This window comes from Ictidomys tridecemlineatus, chromosome 8, assembly GCF_052094955.1.
Source record: "Ictidomys tridecemlineatus isolate mIctTri1 chromosome 8, mIctTri1.hap1, whole genome shotgun sequence".
Taxonomy (NCBI): domain Eukaryota; kingdom Metazoa; phylum Chordata; class Mammalia; order Rodentia; family Sciuridae; genus Ictidomys; species Ictidomys tridecemlineatus.
In genome coordinates, this window is record NC_135484.1 from 17,079,825 (window position 1) to 17,101,344 (window position 21,520).

Genomic DNA, 21,520 nt, shown 5'->3' on the forward strand with positions numbered 1-21,520 from the left:
TTCGAGGAGAAATGATTGGGTTATGACAGCCTCAACCCAAACAGTGAATTAATCTCCTGATGGGATTAACTGGGTGGGAACTGAAGGCAGGTGGAGGTGGGTCACTGGGGACATGGCTTTGTGGTATATATTTTGTATCTGGCAAGAGGAGTGTCTCTCTGCTCTCTGATCATGTGAGCTGCATCCCTCCACCATACTCTTCCACCATGATGTTCTACCTCACCTTGAGCCCCAAGGCATGGAGCTGGCTGTCTATGAACTGAGATCTCTGATACGGTGAGCCCTCGGATCAACTTTCCTTCCCCTACAATTGTTCTGGTCAGGTCTTTTAGTCACAGCAATGAAAAAACTGACAAAAAACACCAGTCACAGTAACCTGAGCCTTTGGCAGTTACTGGACGCCAGCTGGGGGCCAGGCATGGGTGGGAGGTTAGCCCCCATCCCCTAACTCTGAGCAGTGGGTACTTCAGGATGGGACCTCCCATCCCCAGGCACACTCAGAGGAAACAGAGCCACACTCTGCTCTCTGGAGCATCCTAAGGGGAAGATGTGGAGTCATTTTCTGTGAAAAGCTGAGGCAAAGGTGGGGAAGGATTGGAGGGGGGTGGCTGGGCCACTGGAGTTAAGGGTCCTACTCAAGGAGGAAGATGATAGGACAAGGCAAGAAATAATCGGCTGACAATATACAGCAAAAATTAAAGAAGAAATAAGCTGAGCTGAGGGGAAGTCAAGATGACTCTTGTCCTGGATGGGCCTCCAAAGCTGCTGGGCTCGTGTGGCCACAGAGGTCTCTCTGCTCACGGTAGCATGAAAAGCCGAGCTGAGAGCCCAGCTGTGCTTCAACAGGGTAAACTGAGAACACGCTCATCTTCATACTGAACCCCCGGGCTCTGTTAACATAGGTGAGGACAGCAGAAAATATCCATCAAGAGCCATTTTGACTCGGGTTTTTGTTTTTCCACACTTTGAGGATTCTGTCACTATTATAAAAGATTCGAAGGGCCCTGAATCAAAAGAGGCCATGTTGCTCATGAGAATGAAAAACATAGTCAACATTTATGCATAAGATGTGGAAACCCAACTGAATTATGGAAATATCAATTCTCGTTTGCTTTGTTCATTGGTGGCAGGCTCTGTGACTGCACATACGTAATGAAGACCTCACGCGAAGGGAGGAGAGAAAGTGGGCAAAGGCCTCCTCTTGCTCCTTACCCCCCACCTGCTTCCCTGGTGACTGACTGATTGTAACATGTTTTGTTTTGATCAGTTTGCACCAGCATCCGGGCTAAAACAGGAAGGGAAGCAAAGGACAGGGACGAGGTCACAGGTGAGAAAGGAAGAATGAGATGGAAAAAGGTTAAGGGACGGGTAGTTTAAGGTGTTTCCCATCCTGGTAGCTCTCACAGCCCACGTGGATTCTTTTCATAGCACCAGCCTCTGGGGTGAGACTTTCATGAGGTTTTCCCTGTAAGAACCGAATAGAGGGATTGAGAGGGATTCTGGATTGGAAAAAAGAATTACTGGAAAGCCCATCCCTCCAATAAAGTTTAGAAAACAAGCAACAAATTGGGAGAGACAAGCTGTATTGTGCGTGCCACGAATATTTCCAGAGGGCGGAGTTAAGTCGCACAGGTGGGGATACAGCTGCTGAGGGAAAGTTGAAGTTTTCCAAAATTTGTACCCAAAGTTACTTCAACAACCAGAAAAAAGACACATGAAACCACACACCCAAGTGTTAAAAACCCTACTGAACCATCCCAACATCTTCCAGCATCTTCTAGGCAAAAGTGGTTTGGACTCAATTCTCCTGGTTGCCCAGAGGAAAAACATTTGCCTGACCCAAATTTCCAGAGAGATGAAAAACCGTGTGAAAGAATAGCCGAGTGGAAACCCCACCTGGAATCTCTGAGGAGCTGGCTTTGCTGTGTCCTTAGGCAGAAATCCTTCCCGGAGGCAACTACAAAAACACCTGATTGATCTAATACAATTGCTTCCCATGGATTAATAAAACTGCACATGGATGAACAGTTTCCTCTAACAGGGAGGAAAAAGAAGGAAGAGGGCAAGAAACCCAGATGAGTAAATGAAATAAATCAGCTACTGAGTCTCCAAGAGCTCACAGGATGGCATTTTACATCACCCTGGGTGTCTGTGTTTCAAATAAGAATGTCATACCTAATGGAGAAAAAGAATTAGGGGGCAATCCATTTTGGAATAGTGCCATCTCCCTCAAAAGTTCAGAATAGGAACATGTCGAAGCCAGTCTGGCTCTCATTCTTACAGCCTGCTCCACAGCGGGCATCCTGCTGCATGTCAGCCATGCACAGAAGACTGGAATTATCTACACAGAACTTGAGGCTGCAGTCTCGCTTCTCACAGCGTCCTCATTTCTGACACGAGCAGTCTGCCGCATTCATAAGCAGGCTTCTGAGGAGCGGCTTCATTATCTCTAGGCCTCGGAATTCATAAAGCAGAAGTCATTTTTTAAAGTATGTTCAAGGCCTCCTAACAAATTCCAACTTGGTTTTTTTTTTTTTTCTTTCTATCAACTATATGTTTTTGGGCTCTTTGTATGGCTGCAGTTTGCCATTTACACCTAAGAAATGTTCCTTCAAAAAAGATATTCCCTTGAAAGCAGCTGATTTTTTCCCAGGTTCCGGGAGTGTAATCATCTTGTCCTGTATTCAAGTTCTCCACATTATTCCACTCATTTTTAGGGAAGTCTTGAGCTAAGGCCCTGGCACAGGGCTTTGGGGTGCAGAGAAAAGATGGGGAGATGGACCCGACAGAGGCAGCCCTGGCCCTGTCTTGCTTCAGACCCTGGCTGCCATTCTACTCCAGTTGTGTGCCCCCCGCCCCCAGCGGCACTTCAGCTCTCTTCAGCTCCTCCCTGTGTCCAGCTTTCCCTGGTTCTGATCCCTGTGCTGAGGACGCCATTCCTGTTCACTGGTACGGAGCTGACCCGTCTGCACTCCCCATCCGGGGTGCCTTTCAGGAACATAGCCTGCTGCCTCCCACCTGCCCTAGGGGAGCCACTGTGAGCCCTCCCCCTCTGTGCACCACACTTTCCCATATTTCTTCCTCCATGGAAGAACATAAGGATTCCCAAAGGCCAAGGAAACCTTTAGTGCTCCTGGCTGAAGCCCCACTTCTACTGTGGCGTGGAGGAGATGGAGGCCCGCCATCCATGTGCTTTGAATTGAACAAAATGGAGAGGAGGAGGACACAGAGCCTGCCCTGCCCTCGGCTCCTGCTGTGGATGTGCTGTGGGCCTGCCTATCTGCAGCAGAACTGGGGCTCCGAGGAAGACTTCCACAGCAAGACCTTTTTAAGTGCCACTTTGAATTTATATAGTGTCTTCCTCTTCGAGGGCTTTCCTTCAAATGCTCAGGGCATTCTTACAAGGCAGGGTGGGCAGGAGTTGTCCCCTTTTTAAAGATGAAAAAATGGATCCCCTCACTTCCCCACCAAGAGATTGAATGACATGCCCAAGTCATGGACAGTGGGCAGGCAGACTGACACCCAGAGATCCTGGCAGCCCGGCCTACACTGTTTTCTGCAGATGTGGTCCTATAAAAGGCATTTATTGAAGCTTTATTTATTTCTTTCAGAATTAAAGCAATCAAGATTGTCCTCTTATAGGTATATGTGATGGTGGAGGCCATGATAAAATACAGCCACCAGGCTGTGCTCTGCTGATCCAATTAAGATATAGGCTTTGGCTTCTCATTACAGTTCTACAGTGTACTGAGATAATTATTAAAATACATTTTATTGCAATTTGTTTGGTTGTAAAGATTTGACCTCAAAGCAAAAGAGTAAATGCATGAAGTTCGAAGGTGTCAGAGGTGATACAGGAGGAGGCTCACTAGAATAGCAAGAAGTAGAAAAGCATGCTCTTTTCCTTACAAGTCATAAAACACAGGCCTGAAAAGGCTAATGAGTCCTTGTTATCTCCTTGTGCCTAATAACATGTTCTTGGCCTTCTGGAAGGAAGAGGCAGGGAGCATATAATGTTCAACCCAGTAACAAGTCACTTTATACGTGTTGTTGAAAAACACACTCTAGGCTGCCCAACTCCTGGCCGTAGGGTCACTGTGGATAATTTGCAGGTGCCCTATACACCATCGCAGGGAACTCAGATTATCAGGCAGGCCCAGGAAACCTTAGTTCTGGGAAGGCTCACTTTTAAAGATAAGGCAGCAAGCTTCTCTGCTCTGCTATGTTCTGCTTAATAACGAGCTTCATTGAATCTCATTCTCTTTACACTTAATTGGCACAGGGCCTGCTGCACAGTAGGAAGTTCTTTGAAGGCTAAAACCTATTCCCAGCCCTGTGGGTTGTGAGGCATCTGGAATGCTCAGGTCAAAGTTCCAGTTCCCCCACAGCCAGCCTCCTGAGGTGTTGGACTCACAGGGGCCCTTAGGTGAAAACCAACTAGCAGGTACCATTTAAAGGGCCAGAGCAGAGTGCAGCAGGGCTCTCTGTGTCCCTGTGGGTACTATAACCCACATGAAAATGACAGATGTGCCACCAGAGGCCACCCAGGGAGGCCCAGGGGTCCTGGGCCGGTCCACAGATCTGTCCCCAAACCAGAGATCCGATAGCCAACCGACTCCAAATGTGAGCACAGGCCAGAGTCAGCACGAATCTAAGGGCCACTTGTTCAGGAACAAGGGGCAGTGGCAGTAAACCAGTAAACGTCTAGGGAGGAGAATGCACAGAGCATGAAGTTAGCAATTAAACCCAGATAAGGTCAAAAAGCCTGAATTTGATGATCTGTACTATTTGCAGAAGGACAAAGTCACTGAAGAAAAAGAGAATTCTAAAATATCCCACCAATGTCAAACATGCAAGACCAGGATAATCAAATGGAGAATGAAAAAGCTAGACTGAAAGGCTGCTATGAGCACTCTGGAGACGACGCCCACAGCCCTGTCAGGCTCAAATTGTACAAAAATGTGCAATAAAATACTTATGTTGAAATACCCATTTCTTGCCTTCTTGTTGGTTTTAATACAAAACCTGACCCTTTTTTTTTTTTTAAGAACTGTCAGGTCAAATGTCTTCTCATTAAAAAAAAAATCAAAGTTTTTTTTTTTTTTTTAAAAATATTTTAGATGGTATTTTAGGAACAAAATAAATTTCTGTCCAAATATTTCAAATTGTGACTCCTTTGCAGCAAAAATAAATGGATTAAAAATGACTTTTCAAGGCAATTGTACTACCTTGCAAATACAGGTAGATGTCTTAAGTAACTGTTCATTAGAAGGAGCCTAAGGATTCAAAAAGAAATGAGAGAACCATTAACGTGGAAAGTGCCTTACCTTGAGAAGTTGAGGAAATGAACGTGTCGGGTGAATAAATAGGGCTGTTCGGCAGTACTTATATTTTTAATCAGTTCCATCTATTAAAAAAAGTACAAAATTAGCATATGTAGGATCCGATTTACTGAGCCATATTAAGCTAAAGGTTATCTATCCAACTCCTTTTATCCCCACTTATTGCTTTTGGACCAGGGCCAAGCAGCTGGGCTTTATGCAACATTTATGAACTTTTGCAAAAAGCTCCTTAGTGAAGAAAATAGTGCTCTCCAAATTTGTGATCCTGTCCTTAATTTAGTTGGTTGCTACCATGAAAGCAATGTGACAGATTAAGTAATTTCAAAGGGAGAAATGAACACGTTGCTACGCAGAAACGCAAGTCAAAGAATGCCTTTAATCCCTACCTGTAAAGTCACACCAAGAAAAGAGGTTAATCATTATTTTATATTTCTAATGATATTATGGAGAGTTATTGAAATACTGGAAACTCATACTGCAGAATTTGAAAGTGGGAATGAAAAGAGGCACTGCTCATTATTTTTCTCTTTGATTACAAAAATTTATAAGGAAAATATAGTGGGGAACACACGAACCCCCAAAGTCTTGGTTGTTGGTGGGTGGTCATCTGAATTATTTATTTGCAGTTATCAGCAAGGCAAAAAGTAGTTTATATTCATATAAACTAACTTTTATGGTCTTCTGGAACATGTCATGATACAGAAAATGTTTAGTAAAATCTGTTGGAAATTCCAAACATTCTTAGGACTCTGTGACTTCCTGAATTCCACTTTCCCCAGTATTTCTAATTGGCCCCATCAAAATGGACATGGGAAATTTCTAAAAAGCACAAAAAGATTGCTACTTCGGATGAACTTCAGACGTGCAGTATTTCATATTTTATGAACTAGTTCAAGCTGAAAACTGGAAACAAAAGCGGTCATTCACACGTTAGGCGCAGTAGCAAAGAAAATAGAATAAGAGTCTGGACCTCCAGGTTGTCTCAAACGTGACAAAAACCCTGGATTACTTTGTCCCTGCCTGTCTAACACAGGGGTGACACATGCGTACACACTGGATAAATATTTGTTGAATGAATTAACTCCAACTAGTACATGTTTTATAGATTGTTACTCCAGGAACTCAGTGCTAAACCCTCTAATTAGTTATTCATGCTCACAATGATTATTTGAAGAAATGAAATTGAACTGTAAAAAGAAAATGACTCCCAGTTTCTAAGCCCCGGGTTTCCGTAAGTCAGGGGCAGGCATGGTGAATGATGATTTGCCCTTTCCTGGGCTTGAGTGTAAAAGGAAATTGAATCCTGCTTCTTTATCTCTTGCATATCCTCTACACAACCCCTGCATGTGCTTGTCTCTGGTAGTAAAATTTCCTGCGTGGGCACATTGTTAATTTTGAGTTTTGATGGACGGACCACTAGAATTACCGATTTGAAAGCATAATCACAGGTAGTTTATCTTCTGAGGATGCCTGCTTAAAAAAAAAATAACTTTCCTGTATGTTTAATATGAAGATGATTCATGCTTTCATCTCTAGCTCATTTTTATTCATATATTTCTCTGCACAGGTCAAAGTCATATAAGAAAGACCCCCTAGTATTGCATAAGAAAAATGGAAGAAAAGGTCAGAAGAAACACCATTTTTTTCCCACATATTCAACATTATATTACATTCTCCAAACACATGTCAGTGTGTTAAACTTAATGGAAGAATGGCAATGGTTAGACTTTTGAGAACAGTGTCATAATAGTCATAAAGCTGTCTATTTCAGAAGGACAAATGGATTAGCAGTGACAATGCAGAACTCTTTCAAGGCATATCTTTAAGCACATGATAAAGGTACTAATGCTCAAGTTTATTGCTTTAGAACAGTGAGAACAGAGGACATTTCTCTCACACAGTTGGTTGCTGCATACCAAACAGTAAAATCACTTACGATGTATCATAAGCACAGGTTTCAGGCATCATGTTCAAGGTGTATTTTGACCTTCACAAATGCTAAGGTTTGATCCACTTCTAGTAACAAGCATGGCTCTCTCTCTAACCTTTATCCCAACCTCCCACTGCCCACCTCCTAAGGGCCTCACCTGGTCTTTCTACGATGTCAACAGTCTACCTTTTCTCTCACTTGATCTTATTTAAATGTACAACATCGTGGCAGCAAGGGTACAATCGCCACAGAGACCACCTCATGTAGGACCCATTCCCAGCTCATGTAGGACCCCTCCTGGACTTTATTTTATTTCCACCACATATATTCATCCATCCTACACTGAGCATTTATGAAGTACTAAAGAGAAAGACATGAATAAGGTGAGTGGGAAGACATAAAGAAGAGAGTCCACCATGCCAGAACCACACTCTTGGTTCTCTCCCATCTTCATTATTTATCCAGCCAATCCATCCAGACACTCTGGTTCTGGTTAATGGTGCCCTCCGTGTCCCGCCTTTGATCTGGGCCTTTGCCTTGCTCAGTCATGTTAATTCTGTGCAATCTCCCTTGACTGGCTCTCCAGGTGAGGCATGCTGTGGCCAGTCCAGCTAGCTACCTCCTGTTCCTTCCTCACACCACAGCCTGACCAAGTGCAAACCTGGACTCAAGCTTCCTCTTCTAGAATGTTCTTCCACTTTCCTCTGCACATTCAAATTCTAACCTCTCTTTACATTTGGCTAACATACCTCCCTCCTTCAAGTAGCTCTCCTGGATCTCCCCTTTGATCTCCAACTCTGTCATGCAACGTACTGCTTGGGGTTGCAGCTATGGAGATAAAAGATTTGGTCTGGCTCTCAGGCATAGTCTTCTGGATGAAGTAGAGCAGTGGACAGGCACTATCATGTGACAACAGCATGGGGTAGAGGACACACAGTGAGAGGGGATGGTTGCCCTTGAGGTGTGCAGAGTGGATGCATAGGACTTAGCCAGTAAAGAAAGGGATTCCAGGCCCTGTGGACAGAATTAGCAGCAGATATAAGAACAAAACCTAAAATGGCATGGATATTAAGAAGTTTCATGTCAGGTATGGGCTCAGCAAGGTAGCAGGTAAAACAGGAGAATTAGAATTAGGTAGGAGCTGGATAATTGAGGATGCTGCTTGTCATGCAAGGGATTTGACATTTATGCTATAAGCAATAGATAATCAAAAGACTTATTTTGTATTTTTTTCCAGATCTGAGTGTAGGATAGAAAATGTGAAGAAGGATAAAGGTTAGAGAGAGAGGCTGAGGATAGCTCAGTGGTAGAGTGCTTGTCTAGCATGCATGAGGCCCTGGCTTCCATCCCTAGCACCAAAAGGTTAGAGACCAGAAGCTCAGTGGGAAAGACTGCCCCAGCATCTCCAGGAACTTGTTAGAGATGCAGATCTTCAGGTTCTACCCTCACCTACTGAAACAGAACACACCCCCACCACCACCTCAAAAATCTGTGTTCTAACAAGTGCTTTGGGGGACGCTAAGGTGTGGAGATATGAGAAGCACCGAACTCACTGAGTGTAAAGAAAGATGGAAAGACTTAGGGAGGGCTACAGAGGTAGATGATTGAGCCTCACGACTACCTGGTGGTAGAAGGCAAAGAAATTTCCTTCCCACATCCCCCCTAGGATAATGAGCACAGGGATATCCAGCTGTGGAGATGGGGAGTGCTGGAGCCTGAACAAATTCAGCTACAGAAGTTAGGAGAAATGGATTGGCTTTTGGATATATCCTGCTAGAAATGAAGTAGTCTTCTTTGTCCTCCCCCTCATTGGATCTGAGATGTTTCAGGACATGCACTTTCTGTTGGCCTGTATCTGGGTTTGTGAGCTAGCTCTAAGCTACATGCTAAGCTCCCTGAAGTCCAGGATCGGGTTTACTTATCCCAAGAAAACCTGCACAGAATATGTACCCCATGAATATCTATAGAATAAAGACACTTCCTTTAGAAATACTTCTTGTACTCAGAAAGTAGAAGATAGAATAAATTTAGTCTTTTCTGGGACAGATGTGTGTGTTTATTACTCTGGTGTCAAAGGGAGCTCATGTTATCCTTACAATACCCAAGACAGAAGAGCACCAAGAAAATCTAGACGTTCTCAGTGTTTTATGAGGGTTGTTCACTATACCAAGCTATTCCTTATACACACACGATCATTTAATCCTTACAAAGACTTGATGTATTAATTTATTACAATGCATACTTCAGAAACTGAGGCATGGGAAAGCTACACAGATTGCTCAAAGTCTTAACCACACAAAGAGGTGAAGCCAGGATTCACATTCAACTCTGTTAAATCCCAAACCCCTGCTCTTATTACTGTACTCCAATCTACCCACCACCTCGAAGCTTTGAAAGGAAGAAAGGATGGGTTAGCACAATGCTGCTAAAGAATAAAGGGGGTTTACGGGATATACATTTTCTAAATTTCATGAGTCGTGCTGAAAAACTGAAAGTTATAACTGGTAGGAACACTTTAAGAAATAAAAGTGTGTGGGAGAGAATATTTTGTAAAAGTTCTCAGGTGGGAAAACAGAGTATATCATAGTAAGAACAGGAATGAGTTAAATACTTAGAAAAGTTAACCAGGCAATAGAATGAACCTAAAGGAAGAAGTTAAATCACAGTGTATCTGAGGTTGGGATGTAATTGAAATTAAAAAGGAAAAAGTTACAAAACAATCCATCACTTATAAACTGGGTTTATAATACAGAGGCTATGCCAGGAAGCAGTTTCTCACCTTCAACATCCCTGGCCACGATGGGAGAGCAGAGAATATGTACCCACAGTTCCAGAAATGTAGTACAAGACTTTTGCTCTTGACCTTTTAGGACGTGATTGTCAGCAGGGAGGTTATCCAACCCCCATGCTGTGCTGAATTCTGTGTCACTCATGAGCAAATAACTGATGTTCCTTGTGATTTTGTAAAGCATCTTAAATGAAACAAAAGGATGTTCTGCTTTTTTTTTTTTTAACACACCAAAGCAAAAGACAGAGAATTACTGGTCCTTTCATCTCAGAGGCTGGAAATATGGCTGGTGGATCAGGTCACCTGTCCTTCCTGGGGTACTGGGAAGGCCCTATCTCACTCAGGGGTGCGCAACACATGCCTAAAATGAAGAAGGCATCCACCAGGGGGAGCAACGACAAGAGCAAGGCAAAGAGCCTGGATCAGTCTCAGAGATAAAATCAGAAGAGGAGAAACATTTTATTTTTTTCAGGTCTTGTTTCTGTTTCTTTCCCCCTCTTTTCTTCCCACAAAGTTTCCATTAGAGGACTCATATCTGTCTATAGGACTCCAAGACAACAAGACTGCGTTCACAGAGCTGGGGGAACGAGTCCCCACGACACAGTCACCTCTCAGGCCTGTGGATCTTGTCTTTCCTCCTGTGAAGTCAGGAGCTTTGAGAGTCATTCTAAGAAAGACTTTCGTGCTCCTGGGATAGATGTTCTGGTTCCTGAGGAGACAGCACTTAATTCGACTTTGGGGAGCCGTGGTGTCTTCAGAGATCTGAGAGACTCTCAGGTGACCCAGAAATCTTCTGTGCTTAATGGAGGACTCACTTTAATAGAGGAAAACTTTCTAAGAACTGGAGGCTTTCATGTCATAATTCTTCACTAAAGTTGTGCGTGGTCATGAGGATCCGCAGGAGTTTTTCTCCACCAGAGACACAGTTACCTGGGCTCTCCCCCTTACAAGACTGTACTCTGCAGTGGGACGCTCACACAGACTGTGAATATGTATAGAAATATCCATAGAAATATGCACAAGCTCCTCAGCAGATGTGGATGTCCATTGTGGATAAGAACTACTTTGTAGTGAAGTCCAACTTTATTGAAAAGTGTTCTGACTTTTAAACATAGCATTTAAAGTTCTCCAGGATGTGATCCTGATTTTAAGTTCTGTTCTTCCCCTTTCCTCTTGATTTGTTATATTTTAATCAGTTTCCTGTATAAACTTACCTTCCCTAAAAAAAAATGGGGTGATAATACTTTCTTAATAATGTGGCTTCAAGGATTAGCAGTCAGGTACATTAACATCCAGTATGGTGTTGGCTACTCAATATCCAGCATCAGTGGCTGGTCCTTAATAATCATTCACCAAGTAGAATGGATACACAATGGAGATATATTTATTTATTCAAAAATAAATAAGCAGCCAGTGCTTGCCTGTAATCCTAGTGGCTCGGGAGGCTGAGGCCAGAGGATCACGAGTTCAAAGCCAGCCTCAGCAAAAAGTATGGGTGCTAAGAAATTCAATGAGACCTTGTCTCTAAATGAGATACAAAATAGGGCTGGGGATGTGGCTCAGTGGTCGAGTGTCCCTGAGTTCCATCCCCAGCAACGCTCCCCCCCCCAAAAAAAAAGAAGATTAATGAGTGTGGGGGCATTGTGGTGTACATCTAAAACTGCAAAAACTTAGGAGGCTGAGGCAGGAGGCTCACAAGTTCAAAGCCAGCCTTGGCAACTTAAGGTCTTGAGGTACTTAGTGAGATCCTGTCTCAAAATAAATAATAAAAAGGAAGGACTGAGGATGTGGCTCAGTGGTTAAGGGCCCCTGGGTTCAATCTTCAGTACAAACAAAACAAAAAACAAACAAATGAACAAGTGAAGCTTCTCCATTAAACAGAGGCCCAGGACTTGGGGAAGCCTGGAGGAATTCTTCTGGCATCTAGACCTTTTCCAAATTGAATATGGCTTCTTTAAATAAGTTTTGTTTTCTTTTCTTTTTAAGATTCACTGCTTTATAGTCACAGTGTAAACTTGTAAATTTTAGTGAGTGAGACAGTGGGAGAGATCTTTAAAAACGTAAAGGAATTCTGTGCCGTTCTGTTTTGGGCCAAGCAGCTAACACAACCTAGAGTGCGTGGGCATAGGATCGCTCCCTCTCCCATTTTTGAATGCTTTTCAAGGTTTAGATCATTGGAACAGCTGTTGAATCGAGTCAGAGCAGATGTGAAGTTTATAGTGAAATTGCAGCCTTTATCGGTGTGACTGATGGAAGGATGTAGGCAAGTCCAGCCTTTCCTAAACTATGGATGCTAACTCTGTGAGCCCTTAAGGAGAGTCACAGTATTCATCGAGTCCCTGACCCAAGAAGACTGGGAAATGCTAGGTGAAACCAAGTGATACACTTCTTTATTTTTCTGTTCCTGTTTTTAATTCTCAGACTCTTTAGAATGTGACTAAGTACTGGGAATCTCTTAGAGGGAGACAAGGTATACATCATTTCCCAAATTTATTGAACCATGACATTTTCTTTCTTCATTGTTTTAGGGGAGTAAGATCTGCAGGAACACACTGAAGGAAATGCTGACGGAGGATTTTGACAGGGTTTCTTAACCCTGAATGAATCATACAACTCTTGTGACACTTCATTGAGAGAGAGAGAGAGAGAGAGAGAGAGAGAGAGAGAGAGAGAGAGAGAGAGAGAGAGTGTTTTCTAGACTCTGCCCCAGAATCTCTAGGAGAAGGGCCATTTTTTTTTTGCAACTCTGGGTTTTAAAGGCTCTTTTGGAGAGTCTACTGTGCAGACTGACTACTGCATCATGAGACTGGCTTTTGGATTCAGGAGAGCTCAGGTTCAAGTTTTGATGCCACAATAGTCTCTATTAATTAAGTCCTCTGAGTTTTCTCATCCATGAAATAGAGAATCATACATACTCACTGGTATATTTTTTTGGTCCAAAACAGTAAAAGGGAGTAATAACGTTTTCAGTTTGTAATCCCCAGGAACTTCAACAGAAATACAAACAGTATAATGATTTGCTTTCTCAGTCTTTTATGTATGCCAACGACTTTAACCCATCTCCAACAACAATGAAATAATGGTGGATTCTTATTTCTGTGATACCACTATGGCCCCTTGACCTTCCTTTTCCTTCGAGCAAGTTTCTGAAACAGAGTCAGACCCTTAGCAGAGATGGCTAGGAGTATTTTTGGCAATCACTTCCCAGGTCCTTTGGGGAAAAGTTCCCTATCTTTCAAACTGATCTCCAGCTGGTAAGAGACCATCTAAGCCAGCCCAAGAAACTGAAATCTGGGTTTAGGCCACAAGTAAAATGACATCATCGTGGGTCTGCGTGAGGCTCTGTGCGAAGGTCCAACATTTGGCCAGCAGCAGTTCCAGGCTCTTCTGTTGAGGAGGAGTTATCCAAAATACAAACTTCAAAGGTGTTGCTATTTCTAGAAGAGCAGATGTAATGGGATTTTTATAGGCATCCTAACATTTGGTATCTTCATGCTCCCTTTCCTTCTTAATAATCCCTTCCCTGTCTTATTCCATTAAATAGATTTTTAACAGTTAGTAGTGTGTGTGTGTGTGTGTGTGTGTGTGTGTGTGATGCAGCTATCCTCCAGAGGGAAAAGTATGTGTGGATTTAACTCTGGCCCAGAGAAGTTCCTTTGTGTCTAAAAGAAATGGTACAGATAATTCCAGTCTTATAAATGGACTCCACCGAAACATTCATTTTTCAGTGAGTAGTTTGCAACTTGGAACACGTTTTCTCACAAAAGCAGGGTTCTACAGGGTGGGTACAGTCATGGGCCAGCCCATAAGAACCTGCGCGATTCCTGCTGCACCTGAAGCAGAATATTATTATTATTATTATTATTTTAGAGAACAGTGTTTCCATGGGAACAAATTTTCAAGAGTTTCTACTGTTTAAGGGTGAGAACCACAGACTGTAAAATTTTTAACAGTCTCCTAAATCACTTCCCCCTTATTCCTTTCAAAAATTACCAAGAAGAGGAGCTATTCATTGCACAAATTATTTCTTGAATATATTAAGTTAAAATAATATTTCTTTCTCTGCTTGTTTCATGCACTTTGAAACTTTAGTAAAAGGGACACACAGCCAAGAACAGGTTTCTCTGAACATTACTGAAGTGCTTCAGGCTTGGGCTTCTTGTCATACTGTCATTATGATTGTTTTTACATCAAAATTGTATATTTGTTTTTTTTTCCCTATGGTATCTTTACCTTTGGATTTTTAAAAACTTGCCTTATAATTTAATAGGAATCTGCAAAAACTAAGTAATGAAATATATTCTAGGCCACCCTGACCACAGGGAATCAAAAATGTTTCAACTATACACTACACAGATTATGGTAGAAGTTTTATAAATATATCACAGAAACACAGTGCTGGAAAGAACCTAAAAAGATTTGTCTAGTCTGTTCCCTGGCTTCCAGACAAGCCGACCATTCCAAACAGATGAGAGCTAACCTATATTTTAGAGACGGATGACTCTGTCTTTAACCCTTTCAAGATCTCACAATTTAGACACTGGGAATAAACTGTTGTTAATTTTTCACCTTAATTAGTACATTTATGATTACAATTGTATTTTACTTTCTCAGGCTTAAAGTAAAGTCTTTTTTATTTGTGTAAAATCCTACAGCATCATCACATATTATATGTTATATTCTCTCCTCTAGGACATTCTGAACATCCCCATGGCTAATTCTTCAGTTATCTTTGTCTTATATTCTCTGGGTTACCTGAACCCTCTTCAACAGTGGAAACCAAACTCTAGCCATCCAGTTTTTGAGGCATCTCAGTACCACATTTGTTTTTCACATATATGAATATTTAAGCAGACTCAGATAGGCAGGCGCTAAGACTTGGATCCAAAGGAAAACTAAATTCAATAAACATAAAAAAATGACAATAATATAGGCTATTTACTTATAATTACTTTCTTTCAGGTAGTTAAAAGGCATTAACCAGCCTAATCATATTAGCTCTTCAATCAAATAAAGAAATCAAAGAGAATCTATCCCTAATAAACAAAGTTGTACATAAAAAAGTGCTTTTTTTTTTCTGATAGGGAATCGACTATGGAACTCACAAAGAGGTAAGCTCAAAATACTTTTTTGCTCACTAGAGAAGCCTATTACCTATTGGTACTGATAATGACTTTTTAACTTAATACTTAGAGACTCTTTCATGGAAGTTTTCAAAGAAATGGGCATGACAATGTTTATACTGTGGATGATGATGAACATACTAGCTTTAGAGCAATCATATTGGCTCCATGACTATCTTACAACAGTCCTACTTCCCCCAAATAAAAGAGAAAGCTGGCATTAGTAAGTTGGAAGGATCTCCCCCTGGGAGGCTCTGGATGCCTCCAAGGTGAGGTCTGTGTTTGAAGAATCACACCTGGGTAGACACTTTCATAACCAACCTGACAGCAGATCACATGCCTTGCGTACACCCCAACTCATGTGCCTCTTGCGGGTGGCAGTCGTAGGTAGATGCTCACCCCAAGTTTCTAAGGAAACAGCGGCAACTTTTTGAGACCAGGTTGACACACTTGGCCCTGTCAAATGACCATGAGAACATGGTTCCTGGCTTTTCTACTTAGCAGAGCACCTCCGTGGAGACAGTCTTCCCCACTTCTGTACAGGTTTCCAAAGTAGAATCAGCCTTCACAGCTTCCTGGTGGAGGAAAGCACTCCTTCCCCGACACTTGTCCACTTGCTACCATTGGATAATCCAAATGCTGCTTTTGAAAACTAAGATTCTCTGAATTTTCTACAGCAGCAAACTCATGTTACCCATCAACCAACTGGATTCCAAGCCCAGGAAAAGTTTTTTTTCTTTCCTATAATTGTAAAGATTTAGGATACTGGTAAGAAAATGCAGAGGAAGAGATGTTAAAAGAAAAAAAAAATTCTCATTTTGTCTGTGAAGGTGGCACATGACTTACAGCTCCATGAGGTAAGCTTACGGTTTATGTAATTTTAGCTAAATAGACAATTACCAGTGTACACTGTCTTTCCTCAGTCCTAAAACAAGAATCATTTCAGGGAGACTTCCGGTTTTTAGATTTCCTACACTAGTCTTAAATTTCCTTCTACACGCTGGCAAAAGAACAGCATGAAATTGAAACTCTGGTATTAATTTGCAGGAGCTTGAAGGACATCCTGTAAGAGACCCACTAATTACACAAATGAATTGAAGCAAAATACAGTCCAGCAAGGGGAAAAGTCAACTTACTTGTTCATTTTTTGTAAGCCTGGTTTTGTTGTGGATGTCTGAAGTGACCAAATTGAATCCGTGCTTCTCTGACAAGATTCTCAGAAGCAAGACCACAGTGCGGCTGCCACATTTGCCCACCCTGTTGTACACCACCTGGCTGGGGAAGGGCAGTACCTGCGAGAAGAACAAGAGAGAAAGCATGAGGCGTTTGCATCAAACCACCCGTGATTCTTCCCTCCGCTTCAGAGCAAGGAACGCTGGATCAATCTCAATGAGAAGGACCCGTATCAAGTGGGTGAGAGAAGAGACCAGATGAAATGTGCTAACTGTGCTTTTGTATCTGGCTTTTCCTTTGGAGAATGTTTCCTAAGTTCATCCATGTTCTAGTATGAATCGATACTTTGTTCTTGTATGTGGCTGAATATTACACTGTATGAATGTACTGGGTTTTGTTTATGCAGTCACCAGTTGATGGACATGTGAATTAGTTTCACTTTTGGGTATAATGAGTAATACTGCTGTGAACATTTGTGTACAAGTTTTTGTGTGGACATATGTTTTCAGTTCTCTTGTGTATATACCTAGGACTGGAGCTGCTGGATCCATGGTAACCCAATGATTAATTTCTTGAGGAACTGCCAAAGTGTTTTCTATACAGCTGCACTATTTTATATTCCCATCAGCATAAGAAAAGAATTCCAATTTCCCCACATCCTTGCCAACACTTGTCATTTGCCTGTTTTTTTTTTTTATGTTTTATTATAGACATACCCATACCCATTAGGGTGGGTATGATGTGGTACCTCACTGTGGTTTTGATTTGCATTTCTCCAGTGACTAATGATGTTCGGCATCTTTTCATGTGCTTTTTGGTCATTGTGTTTTTTCTTTGGAGAAATGAGTATTTAAATTTTTTACCCATTGTAAAATCAGATTGTCTTTTTATTGCTACATTTTAATAATTTGACCTTTATATGTATATTGGTCTTGCAAATAAACAATTTCTGAATATTTTCTCCCATCCTTTCTTGATGTGACAAATCCTTAGAAGCCCGAAATGTTTTTAATTTGATGGGGTTCAATTTGTCTAATTTTTCTCTGGTTGCTTATTCATTGTGTTATTTGTAAGAAACCATTGCCTAATCCAAGATCCAAACATATATACCTAGTTTTCTCTTAAGAGTTTTATAGGTTTTAGTAGTAACATTTGGGTCTTTGACCCAGTTGGAGTTAATTAATATGGTATGAGGTATGCTAACTTCATTCCTCTGCATCTGTTGAAAAGAGTATTTTTTCCTCATTTAACTGCTTGGCACCCTTGTCAAAAACCTACTAACCATAAATGTGCGGCTATTTCTGGACTTTCAGTTCTCGTCTGTTGATGTATATGTTTCTTCTTATGCCAGTACCACATGGTCTTGATGATGATAAATTCATTATAAGATTTGAAATTAGGAAGGATGACTTCCTCCAACTTTGTTCTTGATCATTCAAGCTTATTTTGGCCATTCTGGGTCCCCTGAATTTCTATAGGATTTTAGGAATAGCTTTCAATTTCTGCAAAATAAGCCTTTGAAATTTTGATGGGATTGCATTTGATGTGTAGATGGTCTTGGGGACTACTGCTATCTTACCTGTATTGAGTCCTTGTCCTCTGTCTTTCTATCCCTTTAGTTCTCCTTTAATTTGTTTCAGATGTTCTATAGATTTCAGTGTATAAGACTTCATACAATTTGGACTCCTTTTTAAAAATTTATTCTTTTTGATGCTATAATAAAAGGGATTATTTTCTTAAATTTAGTTTTGACTTGATTGTCCATTTTAACAGGAATATGATTAATTTTTGTATATTGGTCTTTTATCCTGAAGTGTTGCTGTGTGCACTTATTAGTTCTAACAGATTGTGTATGTGTGGATTGTTTACAATTTTCTATATGTAAGATCATGTCATCTGCAAATGGAGATAGTTTTACTTCTTCCTTTCCAATATGGATCCCTTTGCTTTTCTTTCCTAATTGCCCAATGGTGATGATTTTGGTAGACTATAGAAGCCATTATGAAAAGCATCTATGATTAAATATTTATGTCCCTAATAAAAATATTATTTCCATTTTCAATGCTCAGCACTGAGTAACAACAAACAAATGATAGATAGTCAAAGGATGCCTTCTGTCAGCACACATCCATAACAGCAGATTATAAGAAGTCGCAAAGCTAATGAATATAGTATATATTCTCAAAATTTGCCTACTATATGCCATTTTAATTTTTGCCTTGTAATTATAGGTTAACTTGTTCTTCTGAGATACCTTACATGCAGAGTAGCATTGCATAAATTTGGAAAGAGTCACTGAAGTAAAACAGGACATCTGGTATCACTCGTTTGGCAACCAGACATGTGCCATTTTGATATAATTCTTCCACTATGTATTTTCCTGTGAGCAATACCATGTTTCTTTAGACCAGTCAGCATCTTTAGACCAGTCTCCACAGTGCCAAGAATGTGCCTGGTATGGAGAGTCTAGCATTAACACAATGATTCTGTTCAAATGTGAAACAAGAGAATCTTCAAATACAGGTGATGTTACTAAGCAAATGCTAGTAAAAGTCATTGGGATAAGAAGATGGTCATTGCAATAGGTCAAATTTACTAATGGTTGAGTCAGTGAACCCTCCAAAGCTCTCTGGCAACTATGGTGACTCAGAAATCCAGAGAAATCCATCATGTTCACAGTGATGAGTCTAACCAGGGAGGGCCTTACTCATAACTAGGCTTCAAGCCTAATGTAAAGATATTAATAGTGTTTTTGACTTGGACTTTCCATTATACCCAGGGTAGGGTATAGACTATGGTTAAGACGGGGCACCAACACAAAAACAAACTTGAATTCCTCCATAGAAATAAACTGCTCAGTAATGGGGATGAATGCATTTTTTTCCTGCCTCATAGTACATTGAGGACCTGGGACAGCTATAAGAAGATGTTAGTTTCTACACAGGTAAATGCTTTCTTGCAAGATTGTGAGCATATCTTAGGAGATTCAAAAGAAGAAACAGGACTTACCTAGAAACCTTCCGTGAAAACACTATTTCTCCTAAATTGTGTGAAGAATTGAAACAGTAGCAGGCTTAGCATCTCCCTACTTCCTTTTGCTAATAACCAAGAATGTTATCTGCCTTTCTTATTGGTTAGTTTTTAAGAATGTTAATTTCAATTCTTTCATTAGTCTTGAGAGATGCTCCCAAACAATGGTTATAAACATTTGTATTTAACAAATATGAATATTTGCTATTATATAAGAACAAAAATCCCTGCATCATACCCACAGCTATATCTACAACAATAATGGAAAAGAAAGGAGAGCACATTGTCCCTGCTGGCTCCATTTCCACGGATATACAGCTGCATGGCCTGAAATTAAGAGCGGCAGAAGGTGCTGTCACCCAAGTTTTCTGGAGTCAGACTGTGACTTTTAAAGCTACAGCATGTGCCATCACAAACAAACCTCTCTCAAATTTAAATCAGATCCCAAAAGAACCTAGGTTTCCACACAGGTAAAAGCTTTATTACAAGACTGTGAGCATATCTTAGGAGATTCAAATGAAGAAACAGGACTTACCTAGAAACCTTCTTGCACTGAAAATGGGCAAGCAGGTCAGGCTAGATCAACGTGCTAATGTTGGCCATGATGAATAACAAGAGATTGGTTCTGCCCTGCTCTTGGTAGAAATGTAGATTTGCTTCTGAAAATCATTGGTGAAAAAGCTGAAAGATGCTGAAAAAGGGTCTGGCTTTTATGGCACTGCCTTGCACGGCATCACTAATGACAGCTGCAGTCTTTTCTGTGCACCCCTCCACTTCCCCGTGGACTGTGGGTTCATAGAGCAATGGGGTTGAGGTCTAGAAGTCAGGCAGAATAACCCATCCACTCCACTCTGCCCCCAGCACCATTACCCTCTTTCCCCCCACCCGGTGTAATCTGTGTTGCACTTGCCTAAGAACGTTCTTTTCTATCACGTCCTGTCATCGTCTCAAATATGAGGTAGATATTATGATCATATTTACATAAGGAAAGCAAGGCCCAAAGAGATCATCCAGCATTTTCAAGGTCACAAAGCTGAAAAGCGGCATGCCACAACTGAAGCCTAGCCCTCACTTCTCCTGGCTCAGAGGAGAACACTCACTTATACACAATGAAATCAAATGGTGAAAGGGACTTGCAATTTGACTTGGGTGACAGAGACACTATTTCCTTTCTTGTGTCTTGCATATATCCAACCTCGTTAAGTGAGCTATTTTTCAACAGTCAGCTATCACAACCAGTATCATCAGCCATTATTCAGCCTTTCCCCAAGTTCCTCAAAGGTCTAAGTGGAACCGACAGGAGCCCATTAGCCTCTCTCCCCATCCTCAGGACTCAGTCTTGTGAGCTAATGTAAGCCCAGAGTGTCAGTGCAGCTAATGGAAGAAGAAGGTAGGAAGATGTTCTGCCCCAGCGTGCCCTCCTCTGAGATATCCTGGGTAGTCACAGTTCACAGCCACCTGGAGGACTGTGAACCATTTCCACTAGAAAAGGGAAAATGCAGGAAGCAGCAGTTTATAGGGAAACATAGTGAATTCATAAATAAACTGGGATCGTTTATTAAGACAAGCAAATGCCCTCAAATGATCAACTCAGTGACCTTGAAAAATCATCGACCTAGAGTTCCCATTTTCTTCACCGGCATTTGCCAGTTGTCAGGGAGGGAATTACCTGCTTACAGGATCCCATTATTATCTGCACACAAATTCTGAATCCTTATCTTTCCCCAAGTGCCGTGCACAGAAGTACACACCAGCAGCCCTCATCAGCCCCTCCCCAAATGATTCTTCATTCTTGGCAACTATGATTATATGAATGTTATGTCTGTGGTTTCTGTTTTATGGCCAATTTGTAAAAGTGAAGGGGCCTCCAAAATATTTCACTCTATGAATTATATATTTTTATGTTGCCTGCTTGTAAGTTCTGCAAATGCCACAAATCCCCAGTGTCTGACAGGCTTGTGTGGAGCGTGCCAAATAAACAGAAGTCTTTCCAACATCCCAAGCACAGCAGTAACTACCAGCAGATGACAGGCACAAGTTCAATGGCTTCTCCCCTATTTGGAAGTAGGGGAGAAAGACTTTCTAGGTAAGAAGCAAACTTGGTCTCTATCAAGACTTTCATGGTCTATGACCA

The 21,520-nt window shown here is 41.4% G+C and overlaps 1 protein-coding gene across 1 annotated transcript in view; it reads right to left on the reverse strand.

Annotated features, from left to right (window-relative positions):
• The window catches only part of Ust (uronyl 2-sulfotransferase), a 267,090-nt gene that overhangs the window by 93,783 nt on the left and 151,787 nt on the right, over positions 1 to 21,520 (reverse strand). Inside the window, exons 3-4 of the mRNA XM_005321354.5 lie at positions 16,320 to 16,475; positions 5,328 to 5,407 (exon numbers count right to left, since the gene is read on the reverse strand). Coding sequence (XP_005321411.2) covers positions 5,328 to 5,407; positions 16,320 to 16,475 — 236 coding nt within the window. The remainder of the gene's footprint in view (positions 1 to 5,327; positions 5,408 to 16,319; positions 16,476 to 21,520) is intronic.